Source organism: Pipistrellus kuhlii, unplaced genomic scaffold, assembly GCF_014108245.1.
Source record: "Pipistrellus kuhlii isolate mPipKuh1 unplaced genomic scaffold, mPipKuh1.p scaffold_m20_p_2, whole genome shotgun sequence".
Taxonomy (NCBI): Eukaryota; Metazoa; Chordata; class Mammalia; order Chiroptera; family Vespertilionidae; genus Pipistrellus; species Pipistrellus kuhlii.
Genome location: NW_023425515.1, coordinates 165,718,991 through 165,740,938, shown reverse-complemented (window position 1 = coordinate 165,740,938; position 21,948 = coordinate 165,718,991). Strand labels below are relative to the sequence as shown.

Here is a 21,948-nt window from a genome sequence, read left to right as displayed (position 1 = left end):
TGTGAACCTCTGCAAACTGACGTCCTTGTACCCATTACAGGTGCTTTTTGGACTCATTTAAACTAAGGTGACCAGACGTCCCGCTTTTGGCAGGACAGTCCCGATTTTTAACAATTTGTCCCTCATCCCTCAGCATTTTAAAAAAGTCCCGATTTAGCCGAAGCCGGTTTAGCTCAGTGGTAGAGCATCGGTCTGCGGACTGAAAGGTCCCGGGTTCGATTCCGGTCAAGGCCATGTACATTGGTTGCGGGCACATCCCTGGTGGGGGGTGTTCAGGAGGCAGCTGGTCGATGTTTCTAGCTCTCTATCTCTCTCCCTTCCTCTCTGCAAAAAAAAAAAAAAAAAAAAAAAAAAGTCCCAATTTTTGGAAAGAATGCACAACAAACTAGGGAACAGTGGGAGAATGGGGAATATGGTTTCCAGCAGCCATGTGGCTATTTAGCCAGGATATGAGTTTTATATTATTTTTGTTAATTTTATAATGTTAAACTTTAATAATAACAAATAATTGTTGAGAACTGATTATCAAGAACTGCTTATCAAAGTTCGCATTGTTGATCAGTTGTTAGAATTCGACCACCATTGTTTGGACTTAATGAACAATGACATTTTTTGGGATTGGCAAAGACGAAAACATTTTGTAACTGTCTCTCAGACAATACACATTGTACTGCGTGCTAGTAAGCTAGTTAAACAAGTGATGTCATTACAAATGAGCTATTCAGATAATTTAGGTAAGTAATTTATTTATTTATTTATTTCATAAATACATAAATTTTCTTGAATTTAGCAGAGAGTACTCATATTATTTATATTTTATACTGGCAGCAAAAAGTCTAGTGCTGGCCTTGAAAGTGACACTTATGACTATACATAATTTTTTTGTATTTATTATATTTATAAATTGTACTTATGTTGAAATTTAAAAATATATATTACAATACTATTTTTGCGTTCTATGAAAATTTTTGTTGCTCCATATAGACCAAATTTTTTTAATAGAAACATGTTTTTAATATATTTTATTGATTTTTTACAGACAGGAAGAGAGAGGGATAGAGTTAGAAACATCGATGAGCAAATCATCGATGAGCTGCCTCTTGCACACACACACACCCCCTACTGGGGATGTGCCCGCAACCAAAGTACATGTCCTTGACTGGAATCAAACCCGGGACCTTTCAGACCGCAGGCAGATGCTCTATCCATTGAGCCAAACCGAGTTCGGCTAGACCAAATTATTAATCAAGAACCCCCCCCACCCCCCACCCCCAATGGTGTCCCGCTTTACCAATGTTAAAATCTGATCACCTTAATTTAAATGCCAGGGTAGCTGAAGTCGGGACAATCTCTCACTTCCTTCCCATGCCAGGGGCCCAGGACACTCTCAGCTGGAGACGGCAACTCAATCTCTCCCCATGGACTTGTTGCCCCAGGTCAGCGTGCCAGGCCTATCGGCTTATCTCAGGTAGATAGACTATCGGCCACAATCTGGGGTGGAAGAAAAAGCCAGTTCCTTAGGCAGACCTAATCTGTCCTTATCGCCAACCCTGACCAGATCTCCTTGACTCCCTAGGGCAGGGCAGAAAGAGAAAGGGACCATCCACCGGCCTCCTTTTACTAATGGGGGAGCCGGGACGGAGAAGGGAAGACGCTTGTTGTAGGTCCCTAGATCTCTGCTTTCCCAACTCCAGGCCGGGCAGAGAGGCCGGTGGTGGGGGCTCCGGCCAACATCCTCTGCTGCCTCTTCATGTGCTCAAAGTTCACAGTCAGGGTGACAGGATTTTCTGCTTGACCCGTTAAGATCCTGGGAGGGAGCGGGAAGGAGAGGAGGGTGGGGAGGGAGGAGGAGCTCCACACTCCACCGCTGCCTAAAGGAGCTCTCCGCCCCAGAGAGAAAAGGTGCTGCTGGGAGCTCCTGTCTCCCACCCAATCGGAGCTGCAGAGCTTTCGGGACTCTGGGCCCAGAGGAGGAGGGAGCCACGCTCCGAGAGAGGTCGCCATGGCGAAGTGCTCAAGCAAGTGGGCCATTGCGGGCGCCGCCAGTGTGCTCCTCGTGATCGTCATCGGAATGGTCCTGGGCTTCACGCTGCTGTGGGTCCACCAGCCAGGTAGGTCCCTCCCCACCCTGCCCTTAGCTTAGCTCCCCGCATCGGTCACGCCTTGTCCCCACCAAGGCAGACCTCATCTGTCCTCGTCACCCAGCCTCCTGGTCCTCAGCCACAGCTGTGGTGGCCTTTTCTCCCATCCCACATCCCCACCAAGATTCAGCTCCATTTGCCTCTCCCCTTACCAACCACACCAAGATCTCTCCCCCCGAAGGAAGGTCCCATTGGCCTTCTTTCCCTCCGCCTTCACCAGGCTTCCGTTGCCTGAAAATCACACCAAGTCTTGGTCTCCAGTCCCGACCTCTCTCCTGTGCCCCTGATAGGCGGTCCTTCCTGGAGGTGATGTGGGCATCTCAGACTCGGTGCACTGAGCCAAACTCACCCTTTCCCCGGGGAGCAGGCTCCCCTCACCCTCTGCCTCTCGCCTGTCTCCTCGGGCCCTTTGCCTTGAGACATCTGCCTTCTGCCCTCCATGGGCTACCTACCACCTAGCCTTCCCAGGCACCCGCTCCTCCCGGACCCCCGACGTGGCCCTCTCCCTCCCACACGGTCTCTCCGCCACCAGTGAGATCTTCCTAAACACAGAGCTCACCCACTGCCCTCCGCGCACGCCCAGCTCCTTTGCTGTCAGTCAAGGCCATTTACAACCTGATCACCAAGCCTTTTATCAGTCTGGCCCTCTTCCATTTCTCTGCATTCCACCTGTACCGAGCCAAAGTTCAGTCCCTATTTCCTACAGTCAAGCCTTTGCTTGTAGTGTCCTTTCTGGTGGAATCACCTATCCCCCCTTCCCTGTCAATTTATGTCCTTCCATCAAGGTGCCCCATAAATGTTCCCTTCTCTTAAGTTCCTTGACGGCTCTGGGCTGGTTCGGAGCCTCCTTCACCCAGGAGCCCACGTACTTCCCTCTCCCCAGCACTGGTGCCTGGGGTCCCCCCATCTCTCTGCTGGATGACATGCTGGACACGCCCTGGAGCCCCGAGAGCGAGGGTGGTGAGCGGACGGGGCCCGTGCTGGGGGCGGAAAGAACTGATGCTGACATCACCTTGGCCTTCCTTCCAGTCTGTACGCAGGATGCAGTTTGTCGACCAGATGCAGACATGCTGGACTACTTGCTGAGCCTGGGCCAGATCAGCCGGAAAGATGGCCTGTTGGTCACCTGGTACCATGCTGCCAACAGCCAGAAGGACATGAGGGCTGCCCTGGAAAGTAAGTGCAGCTGTGAGGGCCGAGGCAGTCCAGGGCAGAAGTGGGGGAGGGAGGGGTTACCCAAAAGGGGACCTGGCCCTTGGTGTGTCTGCCTACGACGGCCAGTAGCGTATGGCTTTTTTGGGGGGATTGTTAATCTTCACCCGAGAATATTTTTCAATTGATTTTTCGAGAGAGTGGAAGGGAGGGGGAGAAACAGAGAAACATCGATGTGAGAGAGACACATTGATTGATTGCCTCCTGCAACCTAGGTGCGTGCCCTTGACCTGAATTGAACCAGGGACTCCGAGGGCCGACGTTCTATCCACTGAGCCATACCAGCTAGAGCAGTGTGTGGGTTCTTGACTGAGTACAGGAAAAATTTCACAACACAGTCTGGGTTAATCTTAGAGGATGTTCATTAAAGCTGGGGGCAGCGAAACAAGAACGGGCTGAGGCAATGAGCCTAGGAGGATCTGCTTTTGCCCCCTAAGAAGTCAGAGGAAAGGGGGTCTTGGGGACTCTGCTTCCCTGGTTGCAAGCTTCATGGGGTCTCTTGGAGTTTAGTCCCTATTGGGGAGGAAGTGTCCCTGTTCTAGGGAAAATAGGATTCACTGCATGGCTGCAAACTGCTTGTTGAACTATCTGTTTCCCTGCTTCTCTGGTCCTGGCTGGCGGGCCTGTCTTGGGGAGAGCAGAGGTGGGGATTAAACAGCACTGTCTGTCCGGTGAGGGCCAAGCGATGATGCTAATCACCTGGCTTGTCAGGCAAGGAAGTGGGGGCTCAGAGGTGAAGGGACTGGCTCAGGCTGTGCAGCTGATAAGCTCTGAGCCTCTGGCTCGAACCAGAAGTCCGATTCCAAAGTCATCATGTCCTGCCCTCCCTCCCGGCTACCCCATCCATGACAACTGTCCCTGCTGAGGAGGCCTTTGCCCTCAAAGCCTAAGGAAACCAGAAAACGTGTGTTTGAGGCCCGGCGCTACCAAACACACGTTGTAAAAACCTGAGCAAATAACGCAACTCCTCTGAGTCTCCCAATTGAGAGGGATTGTGGCAGCCAGTCTGCGGCTGTTCACTGTAGAGAAAGGCACACACATTCCACATGGGCTGTCCTAGGTCTGCAAGCAAACTGCTTCCAGGCTACCGCGTGGCAAAAGGAAAAAGGAGGCTCAGGAAAGTCAGGTGACTTACCCAGGGTGACACCAACATAGGAACCCAGGGTGGTTGACCCCACACTCCTGGCCCCCACACTGTGCCCGACCCAATTCAATAAGATGCGAAACTAAAACCGTAACCATCCGAAACGAAAGGCATGGCCCTCAGATGCAGATTGCTGGTCCCACCCCAAGCTTCCGATTCCGTGATTCTGGGGTGGAGTCTGAGAATCTGCATTTCTGATGGTTCCCAGGTAGTGCCGATGCTGCCGGCCCCAGAACCACTGCTCAGCCAACATCTCCCAATTTCAGAAGAGCAACCTGGGGTCCAGAGTGGGAGACAGTCTTGTCCAAGGTCACACAGCAAATCTGAAGCAGAACAAGGTGTAGGCACCAGGCCTCTAGTTCTTATAGGGTCAGCAGAGGGCCTGGGTAGGCGTGCCTGGGAAAGGCTTGCTGGGTGAATGAATGGTGAAGGAGGGCTTCCTGGAGGAGGCAGGCTTGGTGGAGAGGAAAGGCCACCACCGGCTGGGAAGAACCAGTTTGCTGTAGTGTAGGCAGACCTTGGTGATAAGAAAAACAGATCCCTCCCCTGACAAGAAAACCAGGCCCGAGAGGGAGGACTCCTATCTGGGAGATAAGACCTGGGATAAACAGGACTCATCCCAGTCAGCCCAAGGGCAGCTAACAGACCCAGCCCTACCAAACTGTGACATTGGCCCTGAAGAAAGTCAAGGGCCCCACCCAGGCAGTGCCAACAGCTCAGAAGCACGGAGAGGCACCCTTAGCATGGCCTCAGGGGTCCAGCGAGGACCCCAGGCCTGGTGTCTTCCCGGTAGCCCTGTGGTGGGCCACTGGGGGGGAGGGTGGCACCACAATGGGGGTGGGGGTCCTGGTGGGGAGCCAGAGGTAGGGTTAAACTGGTGAAGTCATCTCAGCCATGACCAACGTCCACGCGAAGAGGAGGGGCCAGCGTGAAGGCCCGAGAGGCATGACAGAACTAAATTCACATTTTACCTCGGCTCTTTACCAGCGAAGGGATTTGGAATAAGTGCCTTCACCTGTCTGCAGCTCAGGTTTTCCCTCTGCAATAGGGGGTTGGTAGGATGACTGCATCATTTATCATTCCAACCAGGGCACTTCTGATAGTGGAAGAGGTCATTCTTTTTTTTTCTTTTTCTTTTTTTAAATATATTTTATTGGTTTTTTTACAGAGAGGAAGGGAGAGAGATAGAGAGCCAGAAACATTGATGAGAGAGAAAGATTGACCAGCTGCCTCCTGCACACACACACCCCCCACCCAATTGGGGATGTGCCCACAACCAATGTACATGCCCCTGACCGGAATCGAACCCGGGACCTTTCAGTCCACAGACCGATGCTCAATCCACTGAGCCAAACCGGTTTTGGTGAAAGAGGTCATTCTTAATAGCTATACAGTCCTAGCCGGTTTGGCCATGGATAGAACGACAGCCTGTGGACTGGAGGGTCCCACGTTTGGTTCCTGTCAAGGGCACGTACCTCGGTTGCAAGATCCTCCTGGGCCCGGGGCCCTAGTCCGGGCGTGAGCAGGAGGCAACCAATCTGAATGTTTCTCTCTCATCGTTATTTCTGTCTTTCCCTCTCCCTTTCACACTAAGAATTCAATGGGAAAATATCCTCAGGTGAGGATTAAAAGAAAAAAAAGGTTATGCAGAGGTAACAGAAATATACTAGCCCAGCCGAGACCGGTTTGGCTCAATGGATAGAGCCTAGGCTTGGGGACTGAGGGGTCCCGGGTTCGATTCCGGTCAAGGGCGTGTACCTTGGTTATGGGCATATCCCCAGTAGGGGGTGTGCAAGAGGCAGCTGACCGATGACTCTCTCTCATCGATGTTTCTGACTCTCTATCTCTCTCCCTTCCTCTCTGTACAAAATCAATAAAATATATTTTTTTAAAAAAGAAAAAAGAAATATACTAGCCCAGTGGTCGGCAAACAGAGCCAAATATCAACAGCACAACGATTGACATTTCTTTTGAGAGCCACATGTTTTAAACTTAAACTTCTTCTAACTTCACTTCTTCAAAATAGACTCACCCAGGCCATGGTATTTTGTGGAAGAGCCACACTCAAGGGGCCAAAGAGCCGCATGTGGCTCTCGAGTCACAGTTTGCTGACCACGATAGTAGGCTATACCAGGCAAACAGGGACAAACAGTCACCTAGTTAAGTGAGCTACTGAGTGTAAATAATAATTAATGCTCAGTGAATGCCTAATCTGGGATAGTTTATTATCTAGTTCTAGTAAATGAGAAGGAGATACAGAGAGGTCAAGTAACCTGAGAGGCCCAGGTCACACAGCTCTGCAAGCGTTAGCCCCGAGACTGGACGCTAGCAGAATGTGTTCAGGGTCTGCCCACTCAGCCGCAATGTTCTCCTGCCTGGGGGTGCAGTGCAGAGCTGGCCAGGCACAGGGGAGAGAGGGCTTGGTAACTTTCTGTCTGCTCCTCTGGAGAGCAGCGCTCCTTCCTTCCTGACTAACCCCCTGTGGCCGCAGGAACCTGATTCCTCCCTCATCTCCTGTACCTTCTTCATACTCGGCCCAAGCAAGTCGAGCCCCCAGATTCAGCATCTGGAAGGCGAGTACCAGCTTTTCATGATAAGGGACATTTTTCCAGGAAGAAGCTGGACCCAGCGGCAATCACAAGGAGACAGGTTAGGGCCAGACTGCACTCTCCATCCGTTTTGAGTCCCCTTTGCTGAGCATTTGCCCGGCCCCTGCTCTGGGCCGGTCTCAGGAGGAAGACTTAGAAGTAAGATGTGACCCTGTCTTTCAGGGGGTCGCAGTGTCACAGGGGAAGCAGCTAGTGCAAATCAAGGAGGCGGCAGCAGTCCAGACTCCAGTCCTGGCTCCCTCCCGATGCACCCCCACCTCCCCCGGATGGGAACTGGCCAGTTAGATGGGGTGGCAGACCCCTCAGTATCCACTGGCTTGTGTAGCCTTGTATCTGCCCAGCTGTCCCGGTGGACCCGGCCTCTCTGGGCCCCACTGGAGGCCAACCCTTTGGACCTCTCTGTATTCCCAGGGAACCAAAAGTTAAGGGGAAAAAAGGGCTTTGTGTTCAAGCCATACAAATAAAGGCTACCCGCATAAAGCCCCTGTTTACAAGGTAGTTTTATGTCCACGTCCTGTGTTCGTGGCCTGGGGAGGCTCATTCCCATTATGCCAACGAGGAAACCAAGGGGCCGGAGCTCTGGGCAGGGTGCAAAGTGCCAGGCTTGGTGCCAGGGACCACCTGCACTCTGCTTCCCTCCCCTCCTGGAAACGCAGGCACTGAGATTTTATTTTATTTATTTATTTTTAAATATATTTTATTGATTTTTTACAGAGAGGAAGGGAGAGATAGAGAGTTAGAAACATCGATGAGAATGAGTTATCGATCAGCTGCCTCTTGCACACCCCCTACTGGGGATGTGCCCGCAACCAAGGTACATGCCCTTGACCGGAATCGAACCCGGGACCCTTCAGTCCCCAAGCCGACGCTCTATCCATTGAGCCAAACCGGTTTCGGCCAGGCACTGAGATTTTAGAGAAACCTGAAAACTCTCTGAGACTTTGGGCAGTCTTTCACTTTTCTGGACCTGGGCTGTTTGATCATTCATTCATTCAACAAACTTTTTTCGTTTCTTTAAAAAAAGAAAAAAAAATTAAATTGGGCCCAGATGGCATAGCTCAATGGTTGCACATCAACCTATGAACTAGGAGGTAGCCGTCCCATTCCCAGTCAGGGCACATGCCAGGTTGTGCACTTGATCCCCATTGTGGGGTGTGCAGGAGGCAGCTGATCAATGATCCTCTCTCATCATTGATGTTTCTGTCTCTCCCTCTCTCTTCCTCTCTGAAATCATCAAAAATATTTTTCTAAAAAAAATTAAATTGATTGGGGTAACTGTTGGTTTATAAATAACTTAATGTAAATTTCAGGTGTAAAACTTTGTGATACAGCATCTGTGTACTCTATCGTGTCTTACCGTCCCAATCTTAGTCTCCTTCCATCACCATATGTTTGACCCTCTTTACCCTGTTTGTCCTTCCCTCCACCACTTCCCCTCTGATAACGGCTTGTGTTGTCCGTATCTATGAGTTTGTTTTCTTCGTTCACTTGTTGCTTTTTGTTTTGTATCTACAGAGGAGTGAAATCAAATGGTTCTTGTCTTTTTCCATCTGGCTTATTTCACTTAGCATAGTACTCTCAGACCCATCCAAGCTGATGTGTCACTGGGCGTCTGAGTTGTACCGAGGTGTAGGGAGTGCTCCCTGGAGCACAGAGGTCACGAATCTTGTCTTTGAAGCTGTCCCTGCAGTGGCAGCAGCAGCCACAAACCCTGCTGCCCAGAGCACCAGGCAGCCCAGAAGGCAGGACATGGATATTGAGCCTGCAGGAGAAAGGGCTTCATCGTGGCAGGGGGCCTAACGCCATCTATATATATAAAAGCCCAGTGGCCATTACGGCAGAACTGCTGAAATGACCAGAATGACCAGTCGCTATGATGCACACTGACCACCAGGGGGCAGACACTCAACACTGGAGCTGCCCCTGGTGGTCAGTGGGCTCCCCCAGTGGGAATGCCACTCAGCCAGAAGCCAGGCTCATGGCTGGCAAGTGCAGCGGCGGTGGCAAGTGCCTCTTCCACCTCCGTGACAGTGCTAAGGAGCGGTGAGCCAAGCAGTAAGGAGCGAGCAGGCAGGAGGTTAGGAATGAGGGGTCCCGGATTGAGAGAGGGCACAGGCTGGGCTGAGGGATACCCCCCCACCCTACCCCCATGCACGAATTTTGTGCATCAGGCATCTAGTTCCTGTATAAAAAGTTCCCAAATGTTGCATCATTATTTATTGGTAGAAAAAATTAGCAACTGCAGGAATGGGCCTTTGATGGCCTTTTTTTCTTTAACGAAGCACATAAATGTGTGTGAAAATGTTTCCTACGGTTGAAAGAAAAAGATTAAACATTAGACAGGCAGTGTGGTCTCAACTGTGTAAAAGCTGTACAGTGACAAAAACGAAAGAAAGTTTATCAAAATGTGAGCTATGGTGGAAATGTGGGTGGACTGTTCCCTTCTTCCTGCTTTTCTGTATTTTCTGAGTGTTTGATCCTAAACATGCAGTCGGTTTTACGATGAGAGACAACCGTTAAAAACAACCAAGAACTCAAGAACTGATTGAAGTCTGTGTCTTTCCTAGGCGACATCATGGTCCTGGAGGCGGACGTCAACATAGAAGGACTCAACACAGCCAACGAGACAGGGGTCCCCATCATGGCGCACCCCCCGCTCATCTACAGTGACAACACCCTGCAGCAGTGGCTGGATGCCGTGCTGGACTCTTCCCAGAAGGGTGAGCACCTCTCTCCCCGCCCCCTCCCAGCTCCCGGCCCTCGGCCCTCAGGCAGCTTGGGCAGGGATCGCTCCCCTGGCAGGCAAGCCTGTTGCTGTCATGAGGTGCTCATTGGCTTGGTTTTCCATCCAGTGTTCCGGAGGCCCAGGTGGGGGAATTCTAGGCGAGATGGAGATGTGAAAAGGTACCTGGTGCTCTGGGTGTTTCCTCTTGGACACAGGGGAGATGGAGGATGTAGCTCCCTCCTGCAGTGGTCCTTCCTCCCTGCTTGAAAGCCTGATTGAAAGCCCTTCTTTTTTCTTTTTCTTTTTCTTTTTCTTTTTTTTTTTTTTTTTAACAATGTTGTATTTTATTTTTATTTTAAAAAAATATATTTTATTAATTTTTTTTTTACAGAGAGGAAGGGAGAGGGATAGAGAGTTAGAAACATCGATGAGAGAGAAACATCGACCAGCTGCCTCCTGCACACCCCCTACTGGGGGATGTGCCCGCAACCAAGGTACATGCCCTTGACGGGAATCGAACCTGGGACCTTTCAGTCCGCAGACTGACACTCTATCCACTGAGCCAAACCGGTTTTGTCTGGAAGCCCTTCTTCACGCTCAGCCAGGATCTGGTCCCTTTCTTCCCTCATCCACACACACACACACACACACACCCCATACCTGCTCTTTCTGTCCCAGGAAGTCATGTCTTCCAGTACCTTCTGCCCTGAGCATGAGAAGCCAGTTCCCTAAGCCCTCGGCCTCCTCCCCACAGGTATCAAGCTAGACTTCAAGAGCATCAAGGCTGTGGGCCCCTCCCTGGACCTCCTGCGGCGGCTGACCGCTGAGGGGAAAGTCCGGAGGCCTGTGTGGATCAACGCTGACATCGTGCGGGGCCCCAACGTGCCCATCTCCATCGAAGTCAATGCCACACAGTGAGTGTTCCCACCTCCGCCCCAACGGTACCCAGGCCTCTCCCTTCAACATTTGGCACAGGAAGTGCTCAGGGGACCGTTCCTGGGTTTGCCTTCAGAAATGCCATATAGTCTGACCTCGGAGCCTTCACACAGGCTGTTCCCTCTGCCTCGAATGCTTTCCTCCCGTTTCCTGATGAACTTCGCCCAGTCATTACCTCCTCCAAAGGAGCCCCAACATATAGGAGGAGGCTGACAAGCACACCTACCACAGCCCTGGTTTCACTGGGTGTGCTCTGTGTCCCCAGGGACCAGGACAGGGCTCCACCTGCTAGAAAAGTCTAAACTGCCGACTCCTGGCCCAGCCCCCGTGAAGTCCCGGCTCTGCCACCAACAGCCTCCACACCCCTGCGTGCTACTCTGCAGCGTACAAAAGAGGGCCACCTAAAAGGATAGGATACTACTGACTTAATCCTTATACAGCATCACTAGGCTAGGAGTATTCCGCCCACCCCCACCCCCACTTTGCAGATAAGAAAGCTGACAACAATGGAAGCTTAATTTATTGAATGTTTATTATGTGCCCCAGGCACTTTAGTTAGAAGAAAACCCTTTATAACTCTTTTTTTCTTTTTCTTTTTTAATCCTCACCCGAGGATTTTTTCATTGCTTTTAGACAGAGAGGAAGAGAGGTGGGAGGGGTTGGGCAGAGGGAGGGAGGGAGAGAGAGAGAGAGATTGGTTGCCTTCTGCATGCTCACCTACAGGGCAGGGGATCCAGCCTGCAACCAAGGTACATGCCCTTGACTAGGAATCGAACCTGCAGCCTTTGGTGTGCAGGCTAACGCTCATGCTCTGACCACTGAGCAACCGGCCAGGGCCCATTTAACTCTTACAGTGAGAATGAGGTAGGTACTATTATATCCATTTTATTAGTATAGGAACTAACCCATCAGAGTGCAAGGACCTGCCTAAGCCTAGTAATTGGCAGAGTGAAGATTCAAAGCCAGGCCTCTGAGTCTAAGCCCCACACTCCTTATCAGCCATCTCTCCATCCATCTGTCCAGCCACCCAGCCAACAATCCATTCACCCAATATTTGTGATTCCCAAAAGGAGGTGCATTTGGAAAGCAGTAGTTTGAAAGTTGTAGTCAGCGGCACAGGATAAATATGTCTATGTCTTTGTCTTCTCGGAGTATTGATTTTACTCAGTAGTTGGGGAGAGAGATGGGAACATTAATTGCCTGTTAAAATTTGCACCAGGGCAAAATCGGAATGAAATTTTAAAATAAAATCTGAAGCTTCAGAGGCTCTCACAGAAGACCCCCCGGGGCTCTGGGTGTCATTGCTTCTGTCTGAGGGGATGCCGTCTCTGAGAATCAGGTCACAGCCAGGACCTGAACCCAGGCCCCCTGACTCTAAAATCCACGCCCTCTGAGTGGGGCCCAGAACAGGCCACTCCTGCTCTTCAGGACTCTGCTCCGGCCTTTACCTCACAGACTCACCAGGCCCTGCCACGTTCCCGCACAGCGACAGGGCCCCGGCAGGCGCGGACGGGGCCAGCGAGGCTCTGAAAGACGTGTCCCTGATTCTCTGCAGGTTCCTGGCCTTGGTCCAGGAGAAGTATCCCGAGGCCACCCTGTCTCCGGGCTGGACCACCCTCTACTTGCCCCTGTTCCCGAGCAGCACGTACACCCGCGCCATGATAGAGAAGATGCAGGCGCTGGTGGGCGCGGTGCCGCAGAGGGTCACCTTCCCTGTGCGGGCTGTCATGGTGCGGGCTGCCTGGCCCCAATTCAGCTGGCTGCTGGGCCAGTCGGACAGGTGAGCATGCCCCGCCCCCGGGCCCAGCCCCTGCTCCTGCTCAACCCACCCTTCGGCACTGGTGCCCCCAGGAATCATGCTCATGGCTGGGACTTAAAGATTCTAGCCTATGAATCCTAGACAGCATCCCTGTCAGCTTGTATACTTCTGGGGACAGGCTCACCACCTGAGGCAGCCGTCCATTATGGATAACTAACTTCCTGCCTGTTTGGGTTTACACTAAGACATAAGTTACCTCCCCTCAGCTTCCTCCCAGGGGAGCCAGTTGTGGGGCTGCACAGATTGCACCTGCAACCTCTGCCCCAGGGTAGTCTCCCAGCCCCACCATGGGCAGCTGCTCCCAGCTACCCAGCCGCACCTTCAGCAGCTCCCCACAGGAGTCCTGAGGCTTCCCCCTTCGTCCACACCTGACTGCTCCCCTCTCCCCTGCACCCATCCCCTTTCCTAAAACAGAAAAGAGGCGCCCTCTCCCTCCTTCTGGGCTTCTGCTTTCAGTTATCCTCCCCACAGCCCCTGCGGCTTCTTCTCCTCCCAGGAAGAGGGTAGCGCTCCGGAAGAAGGGGCTGGTGGGAAGTCAGAGGCTCTGCCCCTATCCAGCTAGGGTCCAGTTCCAAGCACAGGGACTGAGGACCTAGCTGGGCCCAGGCCGACGCCGAGCCTGCTCCCTGGGCCCCAGGTACAGCCTGACACTGTGGCAGGGTGCCTCGGACCCCGTGTCCGTGGACGATCTCCTCTACATCCGGGACAACTGTGCCACCCACCAAATCTACTATGACCTCTATGAGCCTGTCCTGTCGCAGTTCAAGCAGCTTGCAAGTAGGGAGTGGTCTGGGAGGGTGGGGCTGGATTCTGCAGGGTGGGCATCGGGAGGGGAAAGCCTGGGTGGAATAGGGAGAAGGAACCACTCAAAGCACCTACTGTGTGCCAGACCCAGTGTCCCATGCTAGCTAAGCTTCATATATCCATAGAGCAGCAATTCCATTTTCATACACGGGAAATGGAGGTTCAGAACCGTAAAGGAATTTATACAGCCATTCAGCTCGTACATGGCACAGCTCAGATCGGAGCCCAGGAAATTCCAAACCCATGTATCTTCCCTGGCAGCCTTGATTCTCTGTGGGTTACACTGACATTTCAGAGACCGGCCCCTCTGCTGCCTCCACTCGCCAGCAATCCAGATGCTGCCTGTTCCCTTGCTCAAACCCCTCACTCCCCGACTCCAAACCTAGGAGAGCCTGCAGCTAGGCCATGGGCCCGTCAGACTCAACATCCCTCGCCTGGGAGCCACCCAGGTGACGGGGAACCAGACAAACCTGGCTCCATCCCGTTCCAATCCCAGCATCTCTGCCACTGGCTGCGGAATCTTGGGCAAGCCACTTCCTGTCATCTACAAGACGGGAAATGACAGCTGCCTGGCAGGTTGCTGTGAGGGTTAGAATGTGCGGAAAGCTGTGGCACACAGAAGTCGCTCTGCGAAGAGCAGCCACATTATCGTGACAATTTGGGGTCCCACAGTGAATGCCACACGGAAGGGAAGTTACTACTCTGGAGGCAGCCTGATCCCTCTCCTCCAGCCTCCCGGGGGCGACGCTCTGCGGGTGGAGTGGCGGGTTCCTGACATCCAGGGCAATGGAACAGCGGCAACCGTCCAACTCCCAGGTGAGGGCTGCAGCCCCGAGCTCCCAGCTCAACTGCGGGGGGGGGCTTCCCTTTGCATGGGGCAGCGACTCAGTTACCATGGCAGCAAACCAGCCGGGCGGTGGGGGAGGAGAGGGTTGCCAAAGAGGTGGGGGTTCCGGGCCTTCGGACCAGCACCCCGGAGCCCTGAGCCACACTGAGCTGGGAAAGAGGCAGGCACAGTCCTTGTTCCTCTGCCTGCTCTCCCAGGAGAAGGCGGCATGGTCCTGCTGCACGTCGGCCTCCAGGAGCCCGCCGCCGTCCGAGACGCCGTGCCCGTCGTGCGTGCCCCGGGTGGCCCTGCCCTGGCGCTGGAGTCGTGCCTGCTGCAGCTCGCCACCCACCCCGGACGCTGGGGAGTCCACCTGCACATAGCCGAGCCCGCGGCCCTCCGGCCAGCCCTGGCCGTGCTGGCTCGCCTCTCCGGCCTCCGTCTCCTTCCTCTGCCCGTGTGGGTGGGGGCCACAGTCTCCCACGGGAGCTTTGCAGCGCCGGGCCACGTGGCCGGCGAGGAGCTGCTCTCCGCCATGGCCGAGGTGTTCCCCCACGTGACGGTGGCCCCGGGCTGGCCGGAGGAGGCGCTGGGTGGCAGCTATGGGGAGCAGCTGCTCACGGACATGCTGGAGCTGTGCAAGGGCCTCTGGCAGCCCGTGTCCTTCCAGCTCCGGGCCGGGCCGCTGGGCCGCAGCCCGGCCGGCGCGGTGGCCAGGTTGCTGGCGGCCTCCCCCAGGGCCACCGTGACCGTGGAGCACAGCCCCGGGGCGGGCAGCTACGCATCCGTGCGGAAAGAGCTGCTGGCGGCCAGGGCCGTGGACAGGACCCGGGTCTACTGCAGGCTGCCCCAGAGCCTCCGCAAAGGTCTGCTGGCAGATGTTGGCGGAAACTGACCGCCCGGCGGTGCTGGACAGGAGGCGCCTGGGGCCAGGCTTCCCGTGGGGGAGGCAGGAAGGAATAAACACCCCTGGCTTCCTCACTGCGCTGCACGTGTGTCCCGGGCGGACGGCGTGGGGGCGTGGGGGCTGCTGAGGCGCCTAGAGGGTCTGCAGGCTGGGGGCCAGGTCGTTGCGATTGTCCAGAAGGAACTTCTCGCAGGCCTTGAAGGTGTTGTAGAACTCCAGGGAGAGGCCGGCCACGTTGGTGGTCACGTAGTTGAGGAAGCCCGAGGTGGCCTGGTTGTAGTAGGACACCTGCAGGACAGGAAGCCGCGCTCAGGGTGCTGGGCCGGGGCGGGAGGGCAGTCAGCCCCGCGGGCCTGCGGGGAGGGCAGCAGCCTGGGGTCTTCGAAGGCCACTGACTGGCAGGCATGGCCTCCTCAGCAGTTCCCCGGGCCCCTCCCCTCCCCTCTGGGTGCTGACAACCCTAGGTCCCTGCCACCACACACAGTCCTGTCATCGGGGAGGCCCGGCAAGAAGAAGAGCAGAACCCAACACAGACTCCTGTTTAAATGAAGACCTATTAGTAAGGTGACCAGACATCCCGCTTTTGGTGGGACAGTCCCGATTTTTAACAATTTGTCCCAAGTCCCGCGGCGTTTTTAAAAAGTTCATTTTTTTAACAATTTGCCCCGCATCACGCAGTGTTTTAAAAAACAAAAGTCCCCGTTTTTGAACTGGGGCTTTTTTAAAACGCTGTGGGACACGGGGCAAATTGTTAAAAATCGGGACTGTGCCAGAACTGGTTTGGCTCAGTGGATAGAGTGTCAGCCTGAGGACTGAAGGGTCCCAGGTTCAATTCCGGTCAAGGGCGTGTACCTCGGTTGTGGGCACATCCCCAGTGGGGAGTGTGCAGGAGGCAGCTGATCGATGTTTCTCTCTCATCCATGTTTTAATGCTCTATCCCTCTCTCTTCCTCTCTGCGAAAAATCAATAATATATATATATTATTTTTTTTTTTTTTTTTTTTTTTTTTTTTTTAAATCAGGACTGCTGCCAAAAGCAGGATGTCTGGTCACCTTACTATTAGGGCCTTAAGAGACGAATTACAGCTACCTACGCCCAGTGATTGTCTTGAGAAGTTCATGGGGAAGTGTGTTGCCGGAACAAGTTTCAGGGCCTGGCCAACAGCTGTGCATCCAGGAGGGCAACTGTGCAGACCCCCCCCACCCCACCACCACACACACACACACACACACACACACACACACACACACACACACACCTCTCGCTCTCAGCCCCTCCCCCACATTTCCAACACCGACTGCCCTGCTGCGTCAGATGGGCCCTGAGAACCAGAGAGCCCTCCCAGACAAGAAGGAGCACATGAATTTTAGATGAGGACCGGGGCCTTCTGCCCTCAGCAGGCAGAGCTTTCTCCAGGACCCCGCAGGGGCCTCGGACTTCCGCCCAGGTTAGATTTGAGTGAAGGCTCACTTCTAGTCCCTGACGTGCTGAGGTCCCCGGGCTGGAGGAGCCCACTGTCGGGCAGGGGTGGGGCCCACGGCTGGAACTGAGCTGCACAGAGCTGAGCTCCGCCCGTGCATGTGGGTTTGGGGTGGCTCAGTTGGGGAAGGGGACCCTTGGCCTCACCTTGGTCATCTGGTCCCCTTCGCGCCAGAGGCAGAAGCCTGAGCACAGGGTCTCCCCACGCCGGTACTCTGGCGTCTCCGGGTGGGTGGGCAGCGTAACAGACCGTAGTGCAATGATGTAGGGGTCCCTGGAGTGAAGGGAGGGGAGAGCACAGAAGGAGATGAGGATTGTCTTGCCCAGCGCAGGCTCTGGAGCCCCCTCTGGCACTGACCCAGCCTCTGGAGCTCCCTTAGGCACCGACACCAGAGTCTAAAGTCCTGTAAACTCTTGGCAGGCCCATGTCTGGCTCCGGGCCAGAGGAGGCACCTCTACGCAAACAGCACTGCATTTGCGAGGAGCCAGCGTGACTCCCTGCAGATTTTCCAGAAAAGCGTGTGGGCTCTGGGATTTGCACGCTTCACCTTTCGGTGCCGGTCTAGCCGAAGTGAGGCCGTCTGTCCGGCATCCTCACCAGGGCTCAGCATGGAGGCCAAGGCAGCGCCTCCTGAGAGCTGGCCTTGCCACCTCACGGTCGGGGATTACCCTGCTTTAGAGGGGCAGGTGTTCCCTGTCCTCTGGCCGCTCAGAAAAGCCAATAGGAAGCAGAGAGCCGACTCTAGGCTGAGGTCCCCCCCCTGGGGAGGGAGCTGATCCCTGCCCACTTCCCACCCAGCAGGCAGGCACCCACCCTTGGTCGCAAGGCTTCCGCCGAGAGGCCAGGATCACGAAGTCCTGAGGCTTGGGGTCGTTGCCGAGGGTGGGGCTGATGACGTGGTAGATGGCATCGTCCTCGTCCACCTGCTGCACTAGTTCCACGTTCCTGTGAGGAGGCCCAGACCGCAGGGCCCGAGAGGGTCACACCAGCTCTTTGTAGGAAAGCAGGTCTGGCCCAGCCTCCCTGAGCCAACGCTAGGGGACACTTCAGCCCCTACACACTCAGCAGGGCCCACAGGAGGGCAACAAGGCCTGGCCAAGATGCATGCACACACACACACACACACACACACACACACGCACACACGTGGGTATGCACACACACACACGCACACAAGCAAGTACATACACGTGCACAGAAAGACATCTATAGCTGCATGCTCAAACACATGGACACAGACCCATGGGTGTCGGATGTGCCGACTCAGAGGTGTGCGGATTTCCTGGTTGTACTGAGCATTTAGTGAGCATCCACCGTGTGCCATGCACGGCTCTAAGGGCTTCGGTGTACCATGCATTTCAGCCTGGAAGCAGATGCTCTTAGCAGCCCCTCTTCATAGAGGAGGGGCTGAGTCTCAGGGAAACAACCTGCCCACAGACACAGAGCAAGTAGAGAAGCAGAAGCTGAATGTGCCCAGGCTGTCAGGTGCCAGGCCTGTGCCCCTCAGCCCAGGTACACTGTACCCATGTGCCTGTACATACATGTAGGCTACCAGGGGTGGGGAACCTTTTTTCTGCCAAGGATATTTATGACATCACTAGAGGCCTGGCACACAAAAATTCTTGCACTGGGAGGGGCTGGGGGAGAGTGTCCCTCAGCCTGGCCTGCATCCTCTCACAATCCGGGACCCCTCGGGTACAGTCCCTAGGGCTGGCCTGAGATCAGGGTGTAATGGGGCTTTTCTTCCCTGGGCTGCAGGCAGCTGGCCCCACCCCCTCCACTGCCACTGCTTGCCATCTGTGCAGTGCTGCCCCCTCTTCTTCTGCCACTAGTGGCCTCCCTCTGCAGGCAACAGGTTGAGGTGCAATGGTTTGGCTGGCCTGGGCCTCCCTCTTTCTTTGCAGGGGGGCAGGGCCAGCCCTGCGAGGGGCTGTCTGCCTACCTGATCACCCCTAACCACTTGCCTGCCTACCTGATCACCTCTAACTGCCTATCTGCCTACTTGATCATCCCTCTGCCTGCCCGATTGCCTCTTACTGTTTGCTTGTACCACTTGCTTAGGGGAAGGGCCAGCACTGACTTTTTGGTTGGTCAGCCTCTGGTCGTTACTGGTCATTATGACCCAGGGTTTTTATCTATTAGGATTCCTGGGCCATACAAAACTATCAACTGACAAATTAGCCTGCTATATTTGGTCAGGCATTTCATTCACTCACCCCTAATGCCTTGGCAGGGCCAGACCAAATGACTTCATGGACCTTATACAGCTCACAGGCCCAATGTTCCCCACCCCTGGCTTATAGCAGCACACCCACATACACATACTCACACATACTCACACATATGCACACATCCACACACATGAGGACATCCATAGAGGTACATATGACCATGTCTAGACCTTCCCCCTTCTCCCCTGCTCCTCTGCTCACCCACAGAGGCTGTCTCAGGAGCAGGGTGGGGAGAAGCAACTTGGAGCTCTCTTACCCTTCAAGCTACTCCCCCCAAATCCCATCAAACAGCAAGATCTGAGCTGGCCTTCGAGGCCCACCCAAGCCCACTTCCTCCCAGAAGCCTTCCTACCATACAGCCAGCTTCCCCACTGTCCACCCGCAGATCACCGCTCAAGATTCTCGAATGGCACTGCCAGCAGGCCTCGGTCACCTAGACCAGGGCCTTTTAAAGCAGCACAGCCCCTTTTACAAAGAAATCTTAAGCCGAAACCGGTTTGGCTCAGTGGATAGAGCGTCGGCCTGCAGACTGAAAGGTCCTGGGTTCAATTCCGGTCAAGGGCATGTACCTTGGTTGCGGGCACATCCCCAGTAGGGGGTGTGCAAGAGGCAGCTGATCGATGATTCTCTCTCATCAATATTTCTAACTCTCTATCCCTCTCTCTTCCTCTCTGTAAAAATATCAATAAAATATATATATTTTTAAAAAATCTTAAGCAGAAAGCCTGTGTATGAACAGCTGCAAGTGGACCTGCTCAAGTGAGGACACATGGAGGAGTAGGAAGGAGAAGGCCAATTTATCAAAAATCAGACGACCCGCTGGCTGGATTTCTAAGAGCATGGGTCCTCTTTGTGGACAGACTCAGAGGCTCCTCGTCACAAACCAGGGGAGAAACGATCAAAGAAGCGCCCCCCAAAGCAGGGAGTTGGCATAACAGACAATGACGTCACGGGGACTTGACAAAATACCGCTTTCAACTTAACATACTAAACACTGAAATCTTGGCTGTTTCTGTCCACATCCAGATGTAGAACTAACACATGGTAAATTCAGTAAGTTGGCCTTCCTATTAGTTGGCCTGAATCGGGGAAGGGGTCCCAGCCACACTTTCAGCCTTCCACCCGCCACCCCATGCAGTATCTGGAAGTCTCTTGGCAACAGAAAAGTCCATAGAACACAGACTGAAAAGCACTGATCTATCCCTAAGGGTAAATCCTCACCTCTGAAGCACACATTTTAAGAGGAAGAAAACCAAGCCCAGGAATGAAATGGAAATTACTTGCCCAAGGTCACACAGCTAGTTGGACCAGAAACAGGACCAGGCTTTCAACTTTGATTCCAGGCTCAGTCCTTCTCTGAAGGCTCAGAATAACCCTGACCCTGACTCCCACCTAACACATTACTACAGTCCCCTACCCCACTCCACCTCCACCCATTCCTCAAAGGCCAGCCGGGCTGAGCACAGTAAGGAAGAGCTCGGCAGAAGGACCCCTGAGGACCTGCCCTCCCCGTCAGGCCTGGGACGGGAACCGGCCCCACTGGGGCGCTGGCCCTCACCGGTAATGCTTGTCCCACTCCGGCCTCCGACGCAGGTCTGAGAGCAGCACGAAGGCGTGGGCCGCATCCACATTCACCAGCATCTCCATGTGGAAGGAGAGGTACTTGTCATCCTCCAGGGTGTACAGGCTGACCTGCGTGGGGCAGAGGGTGGCCTCATTCATGTATCCCCCTCCCCAGACTCTGCTGGTGGTGGGATGGGCTGACTGGGATGCTGGAGGCCAGGGCTAGAAGCTCAGACTTGCTGTGTGGCTGAAATTAAGGGACTCAACCTCTCTGAGCCTCAGTCACATCCCTGTGAAAATGGATGTTGAGGTAATTCAGCACGAGTGGACAGAAAGGTGTTTTAAGAAGCAGTGACTTGCCCGGCCAGCGTGGCTCAGTGGTTGAGCTTCAACCAGTTGGATTCCTGGTCAGGGCACATGCCCAGGCTGCAAGGTTGACCTCTCCAGGGGGGGATGTGCAGGAGGCAGCGGATCAATGATTCCCTCTCATCATTGATATTTCTATCTCTCTCTCCCTCTCCTTTCTCTGAAATCAATAAATATATTTTAATCCCCTTTCTGTCCTGGCCAGTGTTTCTCAGTGGTTAGAGAATTGTCCTTCCAACCAAAGGGTCTTAGGTTCAATTCCTGGTCAAGGGCACAAACCTCAGTTGTGGGTTCCCTCCCTGGCCCCAGTCCTAGCGCATGCAGGAGGCAACCAATTAGTGTGTCTCTCTTACATTGATGTTTCTCTCTCTCTTCCCCCATCCCTTCCACTCTCTCTCTCAAAGAAAAAATTATCCTCGGGTGAGGATTAACAAAAGCAAAAAAGCAAAAACAGAAATCCCCTTCTGACATGAGTGACTTGAGGGATTTTTGTTGCTGGCAGCCGGCCACCTCTGGCTGCTCAGAAGGGAAATGGCGGGCGGGTGCGGTCAGCTACCTGGTTGATCTCCGCGGACAGCGCCCAGTTGTTCTTGGCTGCAAGCATCTTCAGGGAGGAGATGTTGTTGTAGCTCAGGTACACCTGGACAGGGCACACCACAGAGAAGCCTCGCCTTCTCCCCTCCCGCAGGCTCGGAGCCGAGGCCATGCTGGGGCGGGGGAGGAGCTGGGATGGGGCAGGAGGGTGGGTGCTGGGCTTTGGGGAAGGAGGCCCAGGGCTGGCCAGACTGGCCCAGGGACCCTGGACAAGCCGCTCCTCCTTTCAGGGCCTCAGCTCCCTCCTGCCAAACAGGGACATCAGGAAAGCCCTTTGGGAACTGTGTGCATCTTGAGGCGTTAGCACCCTGTTCCCTTCCGGTCTACCTCCAAACCCGCTCTGACCACAGGGCAGGGTGGGCCTGAGGATGCTCCCCTCGGAGCTGGGGCCTTACCTGGTTGCTAGGGTCCCAGGGGACAGAGAGCGGCATCTCGTCCTGCTTACAGGACACAATGTACTTCCTGGGAGAGAGGAGAGAGGACAGCCTTGATTTCTTGGGAGCTCATCTCTTTGAACAGGCTTTGCTGCATGCCAACTGTGCCAGGCCCTGTGCTCAGCCCAGCGGGTAAAAGAGACCCCTGGCTGGTCAG

The 21,948-nt window shown here is 54.2% G+C and overlaps 2 protein-coding genes across 2 annotated transcripts in view; one reads left to right on the top strand and one right to left on the bottom strand.

Annotated features, from left to right (window-relative positions):
• Positions 1–1,874: 1,874 nt before the first annotated feature.
• On the top strand, positions 1,875–15,197 carry FAM151A (family with sequence similarity 151 member A). Its single transcript, XM_036446096.2, has 8 exons — positions 1,875–2,111; positions 3,171–3,317; positions 9,674–9,826; positions 10,586–10,745; positions 12,323–12,547; positions 13,224–13,363; positions 14,063–14,206; positions 14,435–15,197. Exons 1-8 carry the CDS (start codon positions 2,003–2,005, stop codon positions 15,109–15,111), a joined length of 1,755 nt encoding a protein of 584 aa, XP_036301989.1. The 5' UTR covers positions 1,875–2,002; the 3' UTR covers positions 15,112–15,197.
• A 38-nt stretch (positions 15,198–15,235) lies between these two features.
• The window catches only part of ACOT11 (acyl-CoA thioesterase 11), a 44,794-nt gene continuing 38,081 nt past the window's right edge, over positions 15,236–21,948 (bottom strand). Inside the window, exons 11-16 of the mRNA XM_036446047.2 lie at positions 21,753–21,819; positions 21,320–21,403; positions 20,393–20,526; positions 17,417–17,548; positions 16,750–16,876; positions 15,236–15,411 (exon numbers count right to left, since the gene is read on the bottom strand). Coding sequence (XP_036301940.1) covers positions 15,256–15,411; positions 16,750–16,876; positions 17,417–17,548; positions 20,393–20,526; positions 21,320–21,403; positions 21,753–21,819 — 700 coding nt within the window. The 3' untranslated portion in view covers positions 15,236–15,255. The remainder of the gene's footprint in view (positions 15,412–16,749; positions 16,877–17,416; positions 17,549–20,392; positions 20,527–21,319; positions 21,404–21,752; positions 21,820–21,948) is intronic.